The following is a 22,299-nucleotide window of genomic DNA, read 5'->3' as shown; positions in this document are numbered from 1 at the left end:
TATTTGCCAGAAATGTGCCAGGAAACCACAATCTTATGAAAAACAGACCAAAAATATGAAGCAAAAATCTGAACACTCTGCAAAAATCTGTACAGTTGAGATGCATACTTGGATTAAATATGTTTAAATTTTAGATGTCTTAAAAGTATGCAGACTAAATTAGACAATATCATATCCCTACTATATATATATATATATATATATATATATATATATATATATATATATAGAAATAAATCTATATTATTCCAATCAGTTTTGACATTCATAAATGGAAATCATTTATCAGCTATTAATATATGTGTGATGCCTCTACTAAATATGTATTAGATAACCATCGTGTTTCCTACATTGTAACCATGCCCCCTCCTGCTAAAAACAAGCAGTGTGTAAGTACAACAAGATGAATCAGTGTTTTCTTGATCAAGGTGGGAAGTAAAGACTAAAGAAAAGGCATGAGCTTATTCAAAAAGCTTCATACAGGCTCAGTACCTGCTCACACCACAACAATTCATCCTCAGAGCCACAGAAGCAGCCGAACAATAGCACAGGTATAACCATGACCAACCTTCACACAAAACCCAACCTCCAGCTCCAAACCTTGCACATTCACAAGCCCTCTCCGTACACAAGAGCACCACCAACGAAACTCAACAAAAGACCCCAATCAGATTCCACTTAACCATCCGGGCATAACCTGCTATACTAAATCATCTCACCTCATTCCAGTAAAGATCCACCCACACTGTCATGAAAACCAACCCACAAAACCAGTCCAAATTACTACTATATTAACTGTGAACTTCCCCTCAAGTACTGGAATCCTAAAATGACTCACACACCCATCATATCTACTAGAAATATCCTGCACTGTCATCAAGAGAACCCAGCAAACAGTCACATCAGCAATAGCCAATAAAATGCATCCCTATAACAAATCACCAGAATAAGAATCTCATTCACAACATTAAAAGATATCAACAAGCAAGTCATAACCAAACAGCCTACCTTGATATCCGACACTCCTCCAGCATGTCAAGACAACCGCTCCTAAAACGGAAGTATCTCCGACACCCCCAACACAGATGTAGAGCTTCACAATCAGAAATAATAAATTTCCATGCTGTCAAAAAAATGTAGGCGGGATCCATATAATTCCGGCAAATAACATTTTATCCCCTGGAGCACAGCATGTCACTCTATAAAAGACCATATGGAGCTAGATCAAGACCAATATTACTAGATGCGATGCCACTTCCCTCCATGTGGTCAGACCATACAAATTAATTAAAATATCAGACTTCTATTCTCAAAAAAAATTATATTATTTACTAGGTCAATTGTCAGTATGCTGTAAATGTTGGCATAATAACTTAGAGATATTTTAGATGGAACTTTAATATTATAACAAATAAATGTGTGTAAAAAGAAATGCTTAAATAAAATAATGACTGTAAAGTTACCTCGAAGATGTAGAATTATAAAGAAGTTTATGATGAAGTAAGAAAATGAAAAAATGCTACATAAATATAATAAAAATGTAACCTGCAGACTCATAAAAGTAATTTAATTAGTTAAATTGTCACTTCTCCTTTAATTTCTTTTTTTTTTTTCCTGTGTTTTCCATCCATTTCATTTAGACAGTCTTTTCAGGGAACTGTTACTCCAATCCATTTCTTCAGGTTGCTCTATTATTATTTTTACTTTTAGGAAAGGATACGCAGAGTCTAAGTCCTCAAAGATACTTGTCTCATCTGAAAGAATATATTTAGTCTAGCAGGAAAAAGCAAGTGAACTTTAATCTGCTTTTTCCTGAGTTCTTTTCAAGATTAAGGTAGGTGAATAATCATTCTCAAATCTTATTTTCCCATCTAGCTTGATGGGAGATTTTGACCATGCTGTTTTGAGAATTAATTCTTTATCAAGTGATGAAAAAAACAATAACAGATCTCAGAGTAGTATTTTTATCAGAAGGAGACACTGTGAGAAATCTATGTGCTCTCTCAATTCCATATGACACAGCTTCAGTCAAATCAAGTATGTTAGGGAGCCAGGAGGTTAAAAAGTTTATCATACTGTTTCCCTCAAGTTTCTCTGGGAGTCCAAACATACAGATATTATTTCTTCAGGATCTGTTCTCAGCTTATCTAATTTACTCAACAAAAGTGTATTCTGCTTTAATAAAAATTCAGTGTTATTTTCATCTTCCGACAGTCTTTTTTACATATCATTTAAAGCTTCTTCCCTTCCTGAGATTTGAAGTTTCTGCTGGTTAAGAGACTCGAAACAATTCCATCTGTATTGTGCATCTATCCATGAAGTTTTTATCTTGCTGTCCCTGTTATCCATTTTTAAAGATAGCTCCTGGATGTTGGTTTGGACCATTTGAATTGCCTTCTTTGATGAAGTGTCATGAGATTTAGTTTTGTTGTAACTCATTTTGTTTATATATGATTAGATCTTTCAAGTAGTAGTTTGACAGGAAAATACAGAAGTAGTTAAATAATATTTATATGTTATCGAAGAGAATAGTTTAAATTATTAACTTTTTATAAAAAAAAATAACTTAGAAATAAAATTTCATTATTTATTTTATTTAACGTTTGTTTGCTGGGAAAGTCTGACTTCAAATGAAGCCAATTTTCAGAAGAGGCCTGAGGAAAAATGCTCCAGATGCATAATTTTGTGATGTGGGAGGAAACCACAGCGCCCAGAAGAAACCCACACCAATGCAGGGAGGGCATGCAGACTCCCCACAAAAGGCACTCCAGCCGAGAATTGAACTAAAGAACCTCTTGCTGTGAGGTGACAACATTACTACTGCACCACAGCGCCATCCAGTTGAAAAATATGTCAAGAGCAGCAGAGCTGAAGAATCCTGCTTCTATCTCCTCAGCATCCTGGCCATGCCCCCCAAATATATGCATTTCTCATAGGTAGTTTGTGATAGGGTAAGTAGGAATTCATTGTCCATGAGCATCAGATAGTTGCTACCCTAGCTAAGTATACTAAGTTTTACAAGGCTGGTAACTGAGGGAAGACAATCTGGTTGGCCTTCCATTTAGTCCAAGAGTAAAAAAAATAGGGAAAAAAAGACTTGTCTGAATGTGCATACATTTGGAGAAATAAAACTTATTTGAATAGTATTATAAGTATTTGCTTATTTGTTGTACAACAGTTAAATGGAGCTGCTGACCTAAATAATGTGATAGAGCTTTTATCACAGCTTGCAAATGAATATGGCTCTGAATGGGCTTTGCTAGGAGTAAAATTTTGATCAAAGTGGCTGCATTCATCAAGTACAGTTTTGTGCAGTGTTGAGTGAAGTGCAGCTCTGCACAATATAACTGAGCTAAGAATTTAAAGAAATAACAGACACATTTTAAACAACTTTTCATTCCAGATAACAATACCAGCTTTTCAGAAATATAAGCTCCTTATCCTGTCACAGAATAGTCACCACTATCTCTCAGACTACCCACACACCAAAATAAAACTTTGCTGTATCAGTAACTATGGTATAAATAACAGAAATGGAGGGAAAACAGCAGATTAAGCATTTTGAAAGAATACTGTAATCAATGTATTCAGTCAGGCAAGTGCATAATTTCACACAATTACTAGCAAAAACAATGAATTAAATGGTCAAAAATGTATTTAAAGGTTACTAAAATTACAGAAATAGAATGGAGGGAAAGCAATAGATTTAGCACAGCAAAGTAGTGCCACAATTAAAGAATTCAGTCAGGTAACTATGAACACACTATTTTCAAAAAGGCAAAAATAAAAAAGCAAAACATGTTTAAATAGCAGTAAAAACTGCAGTAATCAATAGGTGACAATGTCAAGAAAAATAATGGTACTACTCGTCGCTCGTCTTGTGTATTCAAATAAGATTATGAGGATTGGGTGTTCATTTAAGTAGTTTATTATGCACAGACACATCAGGATGGATGACTGGAACATTAAACCTAAACTAACTGACTGACTGCTACACATAAACATGGTTTCACTCTAGCTGCTCACTGAAAATGGCACTCTTGCTTGCACGTACTCAGTACTTATATGCACGTGCCATAGACTGGAATGGTTCTTAAAGCTACAACACACACTCTGATCTACATCCTCCCTCTTTGACTATTCTGTCATGCAATGAAAAAATGACAATTGAATAGGCATGCAAATTATATAGACATATATAAACAAGAACAATCATGTCCAGGTTGCCATGTATCTAGGATTATGTCTTGAGATACGACCTGACCTTATAATATAATAATGAACTGGGTTTAGCAACAGAGGCAGTCACTGGGGAATGTTCTGCTTCAGGATTTTCAGGGATACCTTCAGGAACAGGGACAGATGATGAAATGTTCTCTGGAACAGAAACATTGGACAAATCAAATTAGAGTCTCTATTACAGGCAAGATGCTGTAACAATGGCACACATGCTAGTAATAAATGTTTCCAGTTCTGCCTAAATTCCATCTCTTGCAATTCAATGATGTACGATCTCGGCTCTTCACACAAATGTTTCACGAGTCCAATCCTTTCAAATCCTTTTGCTGTTTGCATCCTCATTATCTCTCCTTCTTTCAATAGATTCAGAGGTTTGCTGGTTTTGTTGTAGTAGGACTTTTGGGGAAGATGCTTTTTTAGAAGTTGAGCTTTTACTGCTTTGTTGTTTTCAGTACTAGGAATCAACAATTTCTTACTGATTGGTAGTGTACTTCTGGTTTGTCTTGACATCAGTCTCTGAGCAGGTGAACCAAGCAAATTGTGAGGAATGTTTCTGAGATTAAGCAAGTTTAGAAAAACATCAGTATTGTTTTGTTTGGATTTCTATAACAGCTGTTTTGCACTTTGAACTATACATTCAGCCAAGCCATTTGATTGTGGGTATTCAGAACTACTAGTAACATGAACAAAGTGCTACATTTCAGGATATCTTTTGAACTGCTGACTTGTAAACTGTGCACCATTGTCAGAAATGACTTTGTACAGACTACCATGGACAGAAAAATGTCTCTTCAACTTCATAATGGCAGTACTGGAAGTTAGGTTAGGAAGTAGGTCAATCTCGAACCAATTTGTATAAGAGTCTATTAACACCAAGAATGTTGACCATTCCTTTAAAAAAAATCTGTACCTACTGCAGACCAAGGTAGTTCAGGAATCTGACTTAACTGAAGTGGTTCTTTTGTTGATATAGTTTGGTACTCTTACAGATAGAACAAAATGAGATTTCTTTTGACATAGAAGGCCAAAATACTAGACCTCTTACTCTTCTTTGGGTAGAATCAGTTCCTGGGTGGCCTTGATGTAAGATTTTAATATACTCTTGTTGCAAGGATTTTGGAAGTACCACTTTTGAACCTTTCATGATGATACCATCTTCCATCAAAATCTCATCTCTGTAAGGAAAATATTGCTGTATGTCTAGTGGTAAACTAGATTGCTTTGATGGTCATCCTTGACCGTTAAAGTGGTTGAGCTTCTGAAGAATTGGATCTCAAGTTGTGTGAGTTCTAAGCTCATCAAGATGTGTGGAAGAAAAATTTGTCACTTCCATTACTTCAAAATCAGATTTCTCATTTTCATGCGGTTCAGTGTTTTTTCTTGGCAATTAGGATAAAGTATCATGATAAAGAAGATTGCCTTTTGTATTGACCATTTTGAAATTGTACTTTTGCAACTTGAGCATCATGCATTGCAATCTTGTAGGAGCTGTATACATTGGCTTTTTCAAAATAATGAGCAAGGGTTGGTGGTCAGTCTCAATTTGAATAGGTAGGCCATAAATATAATCATGGAACATTGAACACACAAACACAATTGCCAAAAGCTCTTTCTCTATTTGAGCATACTGCATCTTGGTTTGAGTTAGAGTTCTCAATGCATGTGCTACTGGTCAACCCTCTTGAAGAATGACTGCACCAAGACCAAACTTTGAAGCATCACAGGAAAGAGTTACTGGTTTGTAAACATCATAGTATCTTAAAGTGGGTATAGAGGCAATTCTCCATTTCTGGAAATCAAATGCTCTTTGGTGTTGTTCCAACCAGGACCAAGCTACATCTTTGCATGTCAGGTCTCTTAGCAGTGCTGAAAGTTCACTTAAATCTGGAATGAACTTGTCCAAATAGTTGACCATGCCAATAAAACATTGTAAGGCTGTGACATTGTCTAGAGCTGGCATCTCAAGAACTGCTGCTTGCTATGACGGATCTGGTTGTAAGCCTGAGATAGTAAACAAATGACCCACATAAGTAACTTCTTTACGCCTGAATTTACATTTCTGAGGATTCAGTTTAAGATTCACTTCATGAGTGTGTTCCAGAAGTTTTCTGAGCTTTCTATCATGTTTGAGTTCACCATTGCCTCCTGCAAGAATATCATCTACTATTATAGCACAGGAATAGCCAGAAAAAAATTGTTCCATCACATGTTGAAAGACTTCACTGGCAGAATTTATCCCAAATGGCATTCTCAAAAATCTGTACCTTCCAAATGGTGTACTGAAAGTGGTTAGCAGGGAAGATTTACGATCAAGCAAAATTTGCCAAAATTAATGTTTTGCATCTAAGACAGAAAAAAACAGTGGCATTTGGCATGAGGGCAGCAACTTCTTCAACTGTTCGCATTGGATGATGATGTAGTTTTAGTGCATTGTTCAAATCTCTTGGATCCGTACATATTCTCATATCATCTGAGCTTTTCTTATGAGCTACCACCATGGAAGATACCCATTCCGTTGGTTCATCTATTGGACAAATTACTCCTAGCTGCACCATTCTGTCTAAGCCAGCTTTGACTCTGTCCTGCATTGCTACTGGAACTGTCTGTGCTCGTCTAATGACTGGGCTTACCTCATGATCTAACTTCATGGAGTACATAACTGGGAGTTTGCCTAGTTCATCTTTGAAAATATCAGCATACTCAGAAAAAATAATTTGTGTGAAACCTACACTGTTATCATTCATGCTTACATGGTGGACTTCTGTATTAAATGAAAGCAGTCCCATTTTCAAACTATCTTTGAGGCCTAACAATGTTTCACATAATTTGCCAAATTAAGTTGTTCCCCAGCTTTTACTCTAGCAAACATTTCTGCTGACATAACATTGCAAGTTGATCCAGTATCTACTTTGAGCTCTACAGGTTTCCCATTAATCAGAAATGTACAAAACACTTCACTCTTTGCCCACAAATCTACTGCATTCACTGTTTCACCAAGCACAGACACACTGGCAACATAAAAATTAGGGTTGCAGCTTTCTAATTATTTATTTCTTTTAGTTTAACTTTGTTGACCGGGATTGTCCAACTGAGCTGAAGAGCCATTTTTCAGTGGAGGCCTGGGGAGAAAAGCTCCAACATGTTATACAATTTTCGTTATAAATTAGCATTAAACAAAAATGTTACATGATTATTAGAAGACATTAAGGAGAAATACAATGCCATACAGTGTCAGTAATCAGGAGTATAGCAAAACTATTTCAAGATATATAAAAAGAAATATGTCATTAAGATGACTCTTGTTTTTCTGATAAGTGGTTACAAAAACCCAGTTTTATCATAATGTAGTTGCATAAAGGCAAAACAATTACAATAGAATGTTTCTCTGAGTCAGTTTGCTTAATAGATTTTAGAAGACAGTAAAAAGAGTAGTCAAAGGAAGATTAGAGAGAGTTAGTGAAAAGAGTGAGTTAAGGGCAGAAAGTAGATTAAGGTATGAGAAGTAGGGAATGTTAAGGAGGGAGAGTGCAGTGGCAGAACCAGTGACTTTTAAAGTGCTCTTTGGTGGCTGTCTTAAACTGTTTAGGATGTGTAAGGGCCCTGATTTCTAGGGGGAGCCTATTCCAGGCACTAGTGGGGTGATAGCTGTACATGTTGCGTCCAAATTTAGGCTTGGATCTTTAATTGTAATTTTGGGTTTCTAATTGATTGACTTGCCTCTTTGAATGCTCTTTTTTAATAAAAGAATGTGCCCCATTACATTTACAAAGCCTTTCAAAATTATTCCACTTTTTGCATGTGTGGCACTGTTGACCAAAACCTAAGCACTTTTCTCTTTTGGGCTCATGAGTACCTCCACAATTATGACAGTTGACTATGAGGTTTGCCTCGGGGTTTGCTGAGTCACCCCTCTGCTTTGCTGTGTGTGCCCTGAGTCTTACTGAAGCTGCTCTGGGTTTTGCTCTAACAACCACACCCTTAGGTCTGTATCTTTTAACTTTGTGCTGCATACTATCAACATTAGCACTGGAAGAAGCTGCAAGTATGCCTTTCTCATTTTAAGCATATTCGTGTGCTTTTCTATGAGCTCATATATCTGACAAATCTTTATGGCCTTGCTTAAAGTTAAATCACTGTCTCGAAGCAAAATCTTTCGCACTGCATGATTATTAACACCACACACAAGCCTGTCTTTTATCAACTCATCTCTCAGATCACCAAATCTACACATTTTTGTCTTGTTTCTCAAGTCAGTTTTATATGCTGCAAAAGTTTCACCAGGCTTTTGATCTCTTGTGTAAAATAAGTGCCTTTCCATTGTAATGTTTGGGGTTTGCACATTTCTCTAAATTTACATTTTAAGCACTCATGGTCTTCCCGCATTTCAGCTGGTACCATAATATGGTGGTCTTCGCCCTCCCCTGGTAACACAGCAGGTGCATACACAAATGAACGCTCCCTTTCAGTGGCTTTATAACCAACAAGATTAAGCAGAATAAATGCCTTTGTATGTGTGTCTTTATCAGAAAAAGCACCTGTATAAACAAATATCATACTCTTGCTCAAACACTCTCCAATTTTCTGCAACATTTTTATCAAACACAAGAAGACTGGGTTTATGAAATCTTTCTACCATGCCAAAAGTTTCAGACACACATCAGGTATTTGTAATACCATTTAACTGCACAATAATCTCTTTTAAATGACCGTACTTTGCAAAATAACTGTACTACAATAATGCACACACCTGACAACACTTTGCACACTGGATATTTCAAATAGCTTTAGTTAATGCAAAAAAAGAAGCACACAGCACAAAAATGTATGGTTGTTTTCCCTTTTTATACATTTATGCTATTTGGAAGTTATTTTGAGCATTTTCATAAGTATTTTGAATATTTTTATCAATATGTCAGAGTCCCAAACATTTTGTTTAATTAGAAGTTCATTTTCAATGTTTTGAATGCTTAATTTTATATTTATTATGTAAAAATATAATTTAAGCAGGTTTTAGTACCTGGAAATTCATTTCTGACCTGTTTGCGAGTTGTTTGAGCTTTGAATGATCCACTAGTATATATTCCTCCATTACTGACTGTGCGCCTCATGGTTTTGACTTCATATCCCATTCTCACACAATGAGGTTTGGGTGTTCATTTAAGTAGTTTATTATACACAAACACATCAGGATGGATGGCTGGAACATTAAACTTAAACAAACTAACTGACTGACTGCTACACACATACATGCTTTCACTCAGGCTGCTCACTCAAAATGGCACTCTTGCTTGCACGTGCTCAGTACTTATATGCACATGCTCACTGACTAGAATGGTCCTTAAAGGTATAAGACACACTCTGATGTACACTTTATATTTGTCCTTAAATTAAGGTTAAAGCTCAACTTTTAGCTTTTCCAGCACACGTGCACTTTATCAGCCCTTTGAGTCTTATAATAAAGATACCTTTTACCCTGTAATCGGTGTAAAGCATCATCAGTAGTCTGAAAAGATAGACTAGGATATGATTGATGAAACGGGAGAAAAAAAATGAGGAGCAAGGACAGAATCGTAGGGAGCACATTATTTTTGGAGAGAGAAGCAATTAACTTTACTGCAGATGTCCTTGCTTTAAAGGCTTTAAAGGCTGTGTTTGAACCAGTCAGAGACTTTTGGACTTTAAATAACCTGTAAAAAACATTGAGGCTGGCTAGATCAAAGGTTTTTGCCCTATCTATTAGTATGAAACTAATCAGGTAACCAATGTCCATATTCAATATAATGTCATCTGTTAAGGCCCATTAGGTTATAATATATCTCCTTCGTGTCTGGAAACCATGTTGGTAGCATCTGAACAGGAGATGATATTTTTAAATATAGTCAAAATGTTGTCAGTAAACTAGTATTTCCAGAATTTTGTTGACATTAGGGAGAGTAGGGATGTAATGACATTCAGGGTTGGACTCTAGGTTATATACATTTTTATTGGGATAATTTTGGATCACTTCCAGAGTGATGGAATAAGGTTTTGACATATTGATAGGTTATAGATGTGCTGCAATTGGGTTGTTAGGTGTTCTTTACAGGAAGAACAGGTAGAATGTTATCAAGGAGTGCTTCTAGTTCTTTTTTCTTTATATGCCTAAAGTAAAAGAGGATTATAAGGGGTGGTGACATTCAGTCAGCTGAGGATATTCTTGGATAAGTGGAATTTGCGGATAAAGACAATTCAGTGAGTTTATCATCAGAGTAAAGGGAAAGTGAGGATGTTTGAAGGGAGTTAGTATAATTATTTTTTTATAATTTTCTTCCTATTAATTGGTTCCCATGTTTTCACAAATAATTTTTTTGCTTGTAGTGAGGTTTGATCCTCATCATAAACGTTTGCGGTTTCTATTGTTGATCTTTTTTGTTTGCTTTTTTATTAAGTTACTGGACAAGATGAATAAGTCACTGTAGATAAGTGCTTGGTACTGCTTCCAGAGAAACCAGGCCTGGTAGTATAATTTCATTAGAGAATTTAGATCTGATGTTAGCCACATGTTTGTTTTCAGCTTTAGATGCCTGGATATAAACATAAGAGTTTTGCAGATAGCAATGACCATGGAGTTCATATTTATATAAGTTAGGAGGAAGTGGGAGTCAAGCTCTCCACAAGGTGGTTGTAGGGAGGATTGCCACTGAAAAATTTGCCTCGTTTAATATTTTTGAGCTATGCTTCCTGATGGAAAAAATCAGTGAAGCATAACTCATAGGGTGAATCAACCAAACACAGATAAGCAACTGATGTATGCCTTAGTGAATAGACTTTTGTCACATGATGGAGCACAGCAGCATACATTTTGATTGCCTACTATGCACACGCAGAGTAATGCTTCATAGCCTCTGGAAGACACTACTGGATGGACCTGGCATGACGGACCCTAGTCATGCACACAGCAGCAGACCCAATGTCTTCACATACCTTGTGGGTTCCTCAGGCTTTATATGCAACCACATCTGCAACAATGTGGCCAACAGCCCCCTCCAGCTGCCAGTATAACATTCTCTACAATATTTCTGTTTTAGTCAAAGCTAAGCAGCTTCCCTGTTTACATAGTATTGCTCTAAAATATTCTGTTCCTTCTTTAGCAAGGTAAGAGTTTTACTTCAGCTTTTGTCATACAACCTTTTTACTCAGAAAATGTTTTCTACCTCCACAACAGGATCCAGACTGACAATAACCAAGGATTTACTGGATCCATAGTATCTGGCATTCATCTATGATAATATCATTAACTGATAGTAGCTGCAAGGTCACATGTGTGATCTTCAATGGGGTATCAGGGGCATCCATGTACTAAATACCTAGAAATCAACTGAATGCTCATCCACAGAAAAATTGTAGTCCTAGCAATAAACCAGACAACCTGGGATTGATTAAAAGTTCCAGCACTGGAAGAACTGACTAGGGTAATAGAATAAGAGATTGAGCGAAGGGCTGTATGCCTGGAAACGTGCTGTACTGAAATTCTTGGAGGAGGCCGAAGAGCCAAGGGAGGGGAATGATTTCCATGAGCTTATGTAATTCATGGAAGTGAGTAATAGTCCTGCATGCCTATTACATATTGAAATCCAGAAGTGTCACTGAGCAAGTGTGGAGAAAATTAGAGGGGCAGTAAGTAAAAACCCTGATTCCCACTTTGGAAGATGGTACCACTAACATCATGTTTGACCCCTACAGCTAAGAAGGGGATGAACTCAAGGGCTCTCACCTCCAGGCTGAGAAGGGTAGCAGAACAAAAAGAAAAGAGAGAAATGATTGATTTGGAGCCACTTACCATATGGTCATCTCTAGATATATTTAGCTATTGAACCCAATCCTTGTAGCACTCAGCACCCATGAACTACAATCTAGCAACTACTTACTAATGCAGTCATCAAACATTCATCTTATTACAACTTCTGATTCAACTAGGAACAGTATACTCTCACTCTGGCCCTTGACATATAAAATAAAATCTCCATCATACTTTCTGCCACAGTAAGGTGAACTTCGGAATTGCCTAGACATGGTAGGGTCTTTCTGTGCCTAATAATGGTGGCTGCCAAAAAAGCAATTACTAGAAAATGGAAATCAAAATCTAAACCAACTTTACTGGAAGTAGTGACTATAGTAACAGAGATAAAAAAACTGGAACTGAGATATTTAGAAAAGGGTGGGAGCAAACTACATAGGAAAAACCGGGGAATTATGGGAACAATATATACAAGGGAGGAATGAGGTCTAAAAGGCAGCAAGACTTAAATGAGCTATGTAATTGTTGAGTGAGAAAGATTGGGTAGATTATAAGTGACGTATAATGTTTGAAACTAGGAGTGTGTCAGTATGTTTTGTGATGTAAAATGCTTGCGACTAGGATTGTGTCTGTGTGGTTGTTTTCATTTATATAAATGTATGATTGCTTATGTTCTAAGTGATGGCTTAATTAAGATGTTTCTTGTTTAAAAAAGGCAGGAATTGAATAATGTATGCAATATTGCTTAGGTTATATGATATATAGCAATATATGTGAAATATGATGTTTGTTATGTTAATATGGGTCTAGAACATTTCACTGAATGCACATTTCACTGAAACTCAAATGACTGAACACAAATCACTGAAAGTACAATTCATGAAAACTCAATTCACTGAAACACATTTCACTGAACATTATATATGGCCTTTTCCCCACTGTAGTGTGACCCTGGAGTTAGTATATATAGTAAGTGGGGGTGGATGGCACCGCCCACCACATCAGGAGGTGTGGGGGGTATAGCCCCCCCACATATTTCAAGTATATATTATGATCGGAAAAGAGTAATATATTGGAATTGCAAGTATCCATGTATATAGTTCAAAATATTTAAAATATGTGGGGGGGATATGGCCCCCACACCCCCCTTACCATATATACTAACTCCAGGGTCACACTACAGTGGGGAAAAGGCCATATATAACTTTCAGTGAAATGTGTTTCAATGAATTGAGTTTTCAGTGAATTGCGCTTTCAGTGAAAAGTGCACACTAATTTGACTTTCAGTGAAATGTGCATTCGGTGAAATGTCCTACACCCATTAATATAGTTTGATTACTTTCATATGAATGTAAATCTGCCTATGTCACAAGTGATAATTCAATAAAAGTGTCCAAGGGTCAGCATGTCCAAGGGTCAACCCCCAGTGTTCTCTCCTGTCTATCTGATGAATCTCTGCATCTTGAGGCAATGTAGCAAATGCCTCATGTACACAGACAACCCTCTCCTCCTACCACCCAACACCACAAGCTGTGGCAGATGCACATATCTAGCCTAATTAGAGGTAAAACTCTCTCCAACCAAGACTGAACTTGACAGTCAAGAGGAGAAGGTAAACACTTGCACCACACCACACTCATCACATAGTCCCACTAAACCTACACCACCAAAATCCACACATAGAAACACAAAAACATTCACAGAGGCTCTCAGTAATAATCTGCTCAAGCAACAGGGACCACCAAAGCAGAAATGCAAGCAACCTCCACCCCCCAACACAACCCAAATGGCACATAGTCCACAGACTCAGTGTGCCAATAAACCACAGCCCAAAAGGCAAACCAACGTACCCAAAACACTAGTCATAGGAGACTCTATAGTCAGGCATCCTGCCATTGCCCAGAATGATACCGCAGTACAAGGACAAAATGATTGACTTCAACAATTGGCTAAGCTTCTGGTATCATTATAAGGGGATCCAGTATCTGTCTTCCTGGGACGACATGGTCGACAGACCATGATACTTTGCCAGAGATGGCCGGCACCTGTCGCCCCTGGGATTCCGGATACTGGCTAAGGCTCTTGCCGCCCCTATAGTGCGTTTTTTAGGCAAGGTTCAAATGACAAATTCACCACCGTAACAGGAACAGGTGAGCAAAAATTGAGAGTAATGCTACTCAATGCTAGAAGTCTAAATCTCTAAATGCAATCACTGGAGGCACTCCTTAAAATGGAGAACATTGATACCTGTGCAGTGACTGAGACCTGGTTCAAGGCTCTAGAAAGCACCCCTGCATTACCAGGCTATAACTCATACCACACTTTTCAGCCATCTAACCAGGACCAGAACACCACAGGTAGAGGTGTGTCCATATTCATTAAGGATATCCACACCTCCAGGCTAGTTGTGCAGCATAATGCATTCGAGGTTATCCAAGTGCAACTAACTCTGGGCAAAACTGCAATCCAAATTGCAGCTTGCTACAGATCCCCCACCGTGCCCCAGGATTCCCACTCTTCTTTTCTTGATATACTAGAAAATATTAGGGTTCAACCAAACACCCTAATAATGGGCAATTTCAACTACCCCACCATTAACTTGGAAAACTACTCATATACCAACTCCTTTGCTCAACGCTTTCTGGAATTCATAAATTCCAATCCCTGGATCAACTTATCCACACCCCCACCAGGGGCAACAATATCCTAGACCTAGTCATTACCAATATGAGTGACCAGTGTTCCACACCTGAAGTCAACTCCTCCTTGCTCAGATCTGGCCATAAGCTAATCACCCTAGATATCCGCATCCCACCCCCACCCACCATTAAGGAAACTATGGTAAAAAATTTCTCCAAAGCCAACTTCATGCTTCTTAAGACAGAAGTGGTGAAATTCATGGCACCCATGCAGTTGGACAATACAGTTACAACTGCTGAATCCTACATAAATTCACTCTATAAGCACTTACACAAATCCATGGATCATGCTATCCCAAACAGAACCAAGACGCTATCCTCCAAAAAAAGGAAGCCAATCTGGTGGTCCCCTGCCATAAACAAACTCTATAACAGAAGGAAGAAACTGTTGCAAAAGAGAGTAAAATCCCATGAGTGGAGGAGCTCCCTGGTCAGCCTCAGTAAGAAGCTGAGATCCCTTATAAGATCCTCTAATGCTAGCTATGAAAACAAAATCACCACTGATTCTAAGGGCAGCCACAAAGCATTGTATAGCTATGTCAAGAATCTTAATGGCAACACCCAGATCTGGTCTGAGTTACAGCACAATGACACGTAAATTACAGAACAAACTGATATTGCCAACATCCTGGCAGATAGGTTCAGTGCTAATTTTGCCCCCCTCTCACCCCCTAAAGGGCCCATATCTATACAGGAAGAATGCAGAGTCCCTGTAATCACAGCTATGTGGGTAAAAGCTGCACTCTCTAAAACCAAAAACACAGCATCCATGGGGCTGGACAACATCCCAGACTGTGTTTTACATGAGCTTCAGAACGAACTGGCTCCCCACCTAAGCACCATGTTCAATCATAGTCTCACATCAGGCTTTGTGGCCACTGAATGGTGCACAGCAACAGTTATCCCACTCCACAAAGGGGGAGCCACCACTGATCCTGGGAACTATCACCCTATTAGCCTGATGAGCCTGGTCTGCAAGGCCATGGAACGTATCATCATGGAACTCATAAACAAAAACATTGGTAATCTCCAAACTCTGGACCCCACCCAGTTCGGGTTTGTGAAAGGCAGATCATGCCTTCTGAACCTGATCGACTTCTTTGAGGCAGTCACCAAAGCCATAGACGAGGGTAAGGTGGTTCACACAGCCTATCTTGACCTCGCCAAGGCTTTCGACACCATCCCCCATTCTGGAATTATAGCTAAACTCACTAAACTAGGTATAAATCCCTACATCACAAGATGGGTTGCCAACTGTCTCACTGACCGAACCCACACTGTAAAGGTTGCAGACTCCAAATCTGACTTCAAACCAGTGACAAGTGAAGTACCACAGGGTTCAGTCCTGAGACCTCTCCTGTTTGGTATCTACTTCTCTGAATTACGGGCTAACACAGAAGGCCTCTGGCTAATGAAGTTCACAGATGACTGTAAACTAGGAGCCAGTCCCCAAATGATGTGGACATCCTACAGAAATGCCTTACTGAGACACATGCCTGGTGTCAGAGGCATGGCCTCAAGCTCAATGTCAAAAAGTGCATTGTCATCCCCTTTGGTAAAAACTCTGTAACCATGAACTAACACATAAATGACAGTCTGCTTAATGCCAAATGTGTGATAAGAGACCTTGGGACCTAGGTGGACAGTAGTCGCTCCTTTGATAATCACATCACCACAGTAGACAGGAAGTCCTTCTATGTGGCACACCTCATCACAAAAAGGTTCTCATCCAGAAAAAAAGAGATCATTGTTCCCCTCTACTTGGCACTCATTAGACCCATTATAGAGTACAATGCCCCTTTTGGAATGTACCTCACAAGACATCTGCAGCAGATGGAAAGGCCACAGAAGTACCTCACAAAAAGTATTACTGGCCTCAAACAGATGTCCTACACTGACCGTCTCAAAAAACTCCAGCTTTTCTCTGAGAAGATCTCTGCTTAACATATAAAGCTATGTTAAACCCAGAGCTGTTGGATATGCTACACCTAAAGAATTCCCAATCCCTCTGAGCTACATGCTCTAGGGACCTACACCCTGTCACCACAATAAAAAGGACATGCTGAAGGGATAGATTCCTGTCCCAGAGACTTCCTGTACTCTGGAACAAGCTACCCTTCTATGCCAAGCAAAGATCCTCATTAGTACTCTTCAAGAAAAATCTTGATGAGTGGATGGGAAATAGGAAATATACCCCGGGGATCACTTCCGTGGCTTTGCTTGACAGTGGCACAGGAAATTAACTTTCTTGGGTGGCGTAAGCCAGGGAACCTTGTTGGCTAGGCTTACTTAGGCCCTTGGGCCGATAGCCTAGTATCTACCAATGAACCCATGAACCTATGAAAAAGAAAAGAAGAAAAAAAATTGACTGGTCTCAGTTTTTTATTAGTTTCTTGGTTACAATAACCATTAAAGCATGCTGACAGATTACATTGGCATTGTTAACCAGTTTAGAAAGTGCTGTTAAAACAGTATAACCGGGTTCAAAACATGAAAGTGTTTATACCTTCCTTTTACAATGACAGTGTGGTATAAGAGTCTGACACATGGAAATGGTGGCCGAAAAAATGATGGCTGTTCTGATGTCACTGTTATATTTCAATACTTTGTACATTTTGCTTAGTTTTCAGAAATACAATAAATGAGTGTGCTGAAAAAGAGTACATATCATCTTGGAAAAATCCAGATGTAGTAATATCATCAAGGAAACTGGTATATAATGTTGTTGATGAAATAACATGCAAACAGTGAAATAGTGAGTAAAGATTTAACATTAGTTGAAGAACTCACCAAAAACAGGAAAATCAAAGTTTTTTCCTTACCCAGTGCCAATTGTTCACTGAAATTATCTATTTGCTTTATGAACAATTTATGTTATACAAAATAATTGTTTGGATTTCTAGCTCTGATTTTTGTTTTCCTTCTTTTTGCTTGCTGTTCATTTCTGTAGGCCTTATATGTTGTAAAAGCTGTCTTCCAGCTCCAGCCAATTCAACCTGTAGAACTTAGGTAAGCTATTGAGTTACATTTATTGATATAACTACTTTTTAAGACAGCAATTCTCTCTGCTTTGTTATTCTTTTTAACCTTAAAAACAATAATAAGTTATGCAATTTTTTTCAGATGAAACTTTTCTCATTGGGCCTCCACTGAAAAGGATCGGTGGACAATCCAGTCACCAAAACTGAAAGAAAAATAAATTACTTGCACTGTTATGTAATGATATTAAATTTAATTATGTTAACTGTGAGTAAATATGTAAGAGTGTATGTGTGTTTGTGTGTGTGTGTGCGCTTGTGTGTATGTGTGTACACATACACATGCTGTGAAAGATAAAACATTGTGGCATACAAGTCTGCCCTGTACTGCCCATGTCAGACATGCACAATGGATAGCAGTTCTGAAGCAGGATGGTAATTATATGATAATAAGAAATAAATACTAGACTACTTACTACATTTACTTTCGTAACACACAGTTTACTGATGTATTTTCAGGAGGCTTGGAGCTGCTATGAAGGGCGTCTGCTGTGACACCATAAACAGGATGAATGATACAGACATAAGTGAAAACAGCCAGATTTTATTCGAGAACAGTGCTCAGCTTTCTCAAGCCCAGGTATTGTGACAGAGTAAAAAATAATTCTATATTCAGAAACTGGACAAAAACATTCATGCAGAAAATTAATGAATCACAAGAATGTTTTAGAAGCACCCAGGTAGGAAGCTAATCAAATGTATTTCCTCATAATATCATTAAAAGGCCCTATTTGAATCCTATACATGCAATACTGAAGAAATCTAAAATGCATATATAGAGCACATATATGTAGGGTGCAGGCCACCCTCATGAAAACAAATTGCTGTACTCTTTTTCAATCTATTAATGTCTTTCATTATATTCCATGCCAAAGATGTTTCCTTTGGTTATGCTTATTTTTGCTCAGGCTTTCTTGCTTATTTAGCAAACTCTGGTGGGGTAAAGAAATAAAGGCCTAAAATGGTCTAGATGATTTGAGTATGATTATCAGTTTAGATGCTTGATAGAGTTTGAAGGTAGAATGGGGATACCCATTCTGTTGGCAGGAAGTGAGACCAGCCAGGTATTGTTGCAATTTTTCAGGAGAAGGTCAGAGCACACAACCTGGTGTGGGCATAAGGTGCACCAAACCACCACTGGGTTATGAATTACTGCAAAAAAAGTCATAGTTTTTCATTGTGCAAATGCATGGGAGGCATGTGTTTTATAAGGGGAAGGTACAGTTGTATCCACGATGATGCAGTTCTCATGTCCACCTTGCCCAGGTGAGACTTTAGGTTAAATATAGAAAAGCCTTTATAGTTGAAACGCTGGCAGTGATGCAAGCAGCCCCCAGAGCTACAAGAAAAATAATGACCCTTGCAGATGCATATCACCCTAGTAGATATGGGGGTGATTTCCAGTGCTAGGGAATGAACACCCTTTAGTCAAATAGGAGAAGACACCATGTCGTTGAATAGGAGGAGGCCTGTTGGTTGGCAGTCAACAGGGTAAAAAGCATCCAGGAAAAAATTGCCTCATATGTTGTTGTTTTCCTTCGGCTTTTTCCCGGTTAGGGGTCGCCACAGCGGAACTCCGGTCCGCTAATGATTGGCATTAGATTTTCATGAACGCTGAGGTGCCAGCTTGACGTTCAACCTTCAATGAAGGCACGCCCATTTACGCATGTCTTTCGAACGCCCACCCAACTGCGGGGAGTACATGCAGACTCCACACAGAAGGCACTCCCCACACTCTAGACGAGAATCGAATGGGAGAACCTCTTGCTGTGCTATTTTTTTGTATACAGACTATAATAAATTGACCTAGACCCATCTGCATATGTCCCTACTTTTCTATAGTTCTTTAAATAGAGTTGCATATTAACTGCATTCTAGACAAAGGGTTATCTCCTCTATGTCCTTCAATATTATTTGTTCATAGGTTCATAAGTCCATACCAGGCTATCTGCCCTAGGGCATTTATAAGCCAAGCCAGAATGTGTTTGGCTTTCGCCACCCATTTTTAATTTATTTTGCTATGCCCTTTTTCGAGGTTAGTATACTGTGCCTCTGTCTAACAGTGACACAGAAGTGATACCTGGGGTAAACCTATGATCTCCCATCCACTCATCAAGATTCCTCTTGAAGAGAGTCAATGAGGGACTCTGCCTAACCTGGATTGGGATTTTATTCCAGAGTGAAGGGAGCCTCTGGGTTATGAATCTGTCCCTCCAGCATGTCCTATTTATTTCAGTGCTGAGGTTCAAGTCTCTCGAGCGTGTAGCTCGATGGGATTTGGATTTTCTGAGGTGCAGCATGTCCATTAATTCCAGGTTGGACATGGCTTTATACGTCAGGCACAGATCGCCTCTGAACAGGCGGTATGCCACTGAGTAGAGCTGGAGTTTCTTTAACCAGGCAGCATATGGCATCTGTTTGAGCCCTTTGATCCTCTTGGTGAGGTACTTTTGGGGTCTTTCCAGTTGCTGCAGGTGTCTGGTAAGGTACATCCCAAAAGGGGCATTGTACTCAATTATGGGCCTGATGAGGATGAGTAAAGAGGCACGATGACCTCCCTGATCTAGATGTGAATCCCTTCATGATTAGGTGGGCTATATAAAATGTTTTTCTAACCACTTTGGCCACATGGTTGTCAAATGAGAGATTGCTATCAACTTGGGTCCCCAGGTCCCTAATTACTTCTTCTGTACTTAATGGATTACCACCTATGTGGTAATTTGTGGGCACTTTGTTTTTGCCAAAGGGGATGACTATACACTTTTTGGCATTTAGCTTGAGGCCATGGCTCTGGCACCAGTTGTCTGTTTCTATGAGGCCCTTTTGGAGGATTCTTGTGTCAGCTGGAGAGTCGATTATGGTGCCCAGTTTGCAGTCATCTGCGAACTTGGTCAGTCACAGTCCTTCTGTGTTGGCCTGTACTTCCGAGAAATATATACCGAACAAGAGAGGTCCCAGGACTGAGCCTTGTGGGACACCACTTGTAACTGGTTTGGAGTCTGACATGGCTCCAGCAATTCTAACCATGTGGGTTCTGTTCTTGAGCCAGTTTGCAATCCATCTAGTGACATAGGGGTTTATATTTAAGCTGGTGAGCTTATCTATAATGCCCGAGTGGGGTATTGTATCGAAGGCTTTTGCGAGGTCCAGGTAGGCTGTGTGGACCACCTTCCCCTCGTCAATGTCCTTGGTGACTGTTTCAAAGAAATCAACCAGGTTTAAGAGGCAGGATCTGCCCTTAACAAAGCCGAACTGGGTAGGATCCAGTGTCTGTAGGTCCCCAATATCGTTATTTCTGAGGTCCATGATGATCCTTTCCATAGCTTTGCAGACCAAGCTAGTCAGGCTTATGGGGCGATAGCTTCCAGGATCCGTTGAGGCACCACCTTATAGAGAGGGACCACTGTTGCTGTATGCCACTCTTTGGGCACATATCCTGTAGTAAGGCTGAGACTGAACAGTAGTTTTATGTTTGGGTTTAGCTCTTCTTGGAGTTCATGTAGGACGCAGCCCGGGACACCGTCTGGTCCCATTGATGCTGTGTTTTTTGCTTTGGAGAGGGCGACTCTTACCTGAGCATCTGAGATGTCAGGGGGGCAGCACTCTGCTGGGATAGATATTTGCCCTTTTGGTGTTGGGGGGAGAAGTTTGCACTGAACCTGTCAGCTAGGATGTTGGCAATGTCTGTGGGTTCGGTGTATTTTTTGTCATTTTGGAACTAATTCTGAGCATATCTGGGAATTACCACCCAGGTTCCTAACATAACTAAAGAAAGCCTTGTGATTATCCTTAGTGTCCTGTGCAATTTTTCTCTCGAAGCTGGCCTTAGACAATTTTATGAGTGGTAAATCATCCAATAGCACCACTGACAACCTATACAGCTTTTGACAAGTATTATAAATGTGCACATTAGGGTAAGGGCTGAAGTTTAGCTTGCTGTATAATTACCTGAATGCTGAAAAAAGAACACTCTTGTTTGTATACTATTTTGTCTTCTGGTTCAACAGCTGAGAAGTTGTTTTTCTTTACTGTGAGTAGAATGATTCATCACCTATGTGGTATGTCAAGGCACAATAACAAATGCCAACATTTATCTCACTGGGTACCATGACAGATGGCAGATGGCACTGAAACATTAGACTGATGATCATGGTGTTTATACATTACTATCTTGGATGGTTTTAAATGTATCACTGCTCCAGATACGGATATTAATGCTACATGCTTTAAAATGCCTTTACCTGACCTTTGTGCATTTTTTTTCTGTCATACATCTTGTTACTAGCTAAAGTTTCTTGTTCTACCCAGGACTGTCCCATAAAAGTGTACAAATATTTCAGTGAGATGGAATCCTTATAGCCAGTCATTAAGTTTATTCATATTGCACTTGCAAATTAATTATAATCAAAATGCATCACCCAAAAATGAATGTACGTAAAACTAGATCAAAGACTGAAGTAATACTGATTTCATAAATGTTAATTATGCCCTGACTTAGGAATGGGGTCCATTCTCATCAACGTATGTAAAAAGCCTATGCATTTGG

The 22,299-nt window shown here is 38.9% G+C and overlaps 1 protein-coding gene across 1 annotated transcript in view; it reads left to right on the top strand.

Annotated features, from left to right (window-relative positions):
• LOC122808243 overlaps positions 1-22,299 on the top strand; it is a 163,554-nt gene that overhangs the window by 118,804 nt on the left and 22,451 nt on the right. The window contains exons 8-9 of the mRNA XM_044079206.1: positions 17,666-17,724; positions 18,213-18,333. Coding sequence (XP_043935141.1) covers positions 17,666-17,724; positions 18,213-18,333 — 180 coding nt within the window. The remainder of the gene's footprint in view (positions 1-17,665; positions 17,725-18,212; positions 18,334-22,299) is intronic.

This window comes from Protopterus annectens, chromosome 8.part0 (genome assembly GCF_019279795.1).
Source record: "Protopterus annectens isolate FY-2018-M chromosome 8.part0, PAN1.0, whole genome shotgun sequence".
Classification (NCBI taxonomy): Eukaryota; Metazoa; Chordata; order Ceratodontiformes; family Protopteridae; genus Protopterus; species Protopterus annectens.
This window is presented reverse-complemented; position numbering and strand designations above follow the sequence as displayed.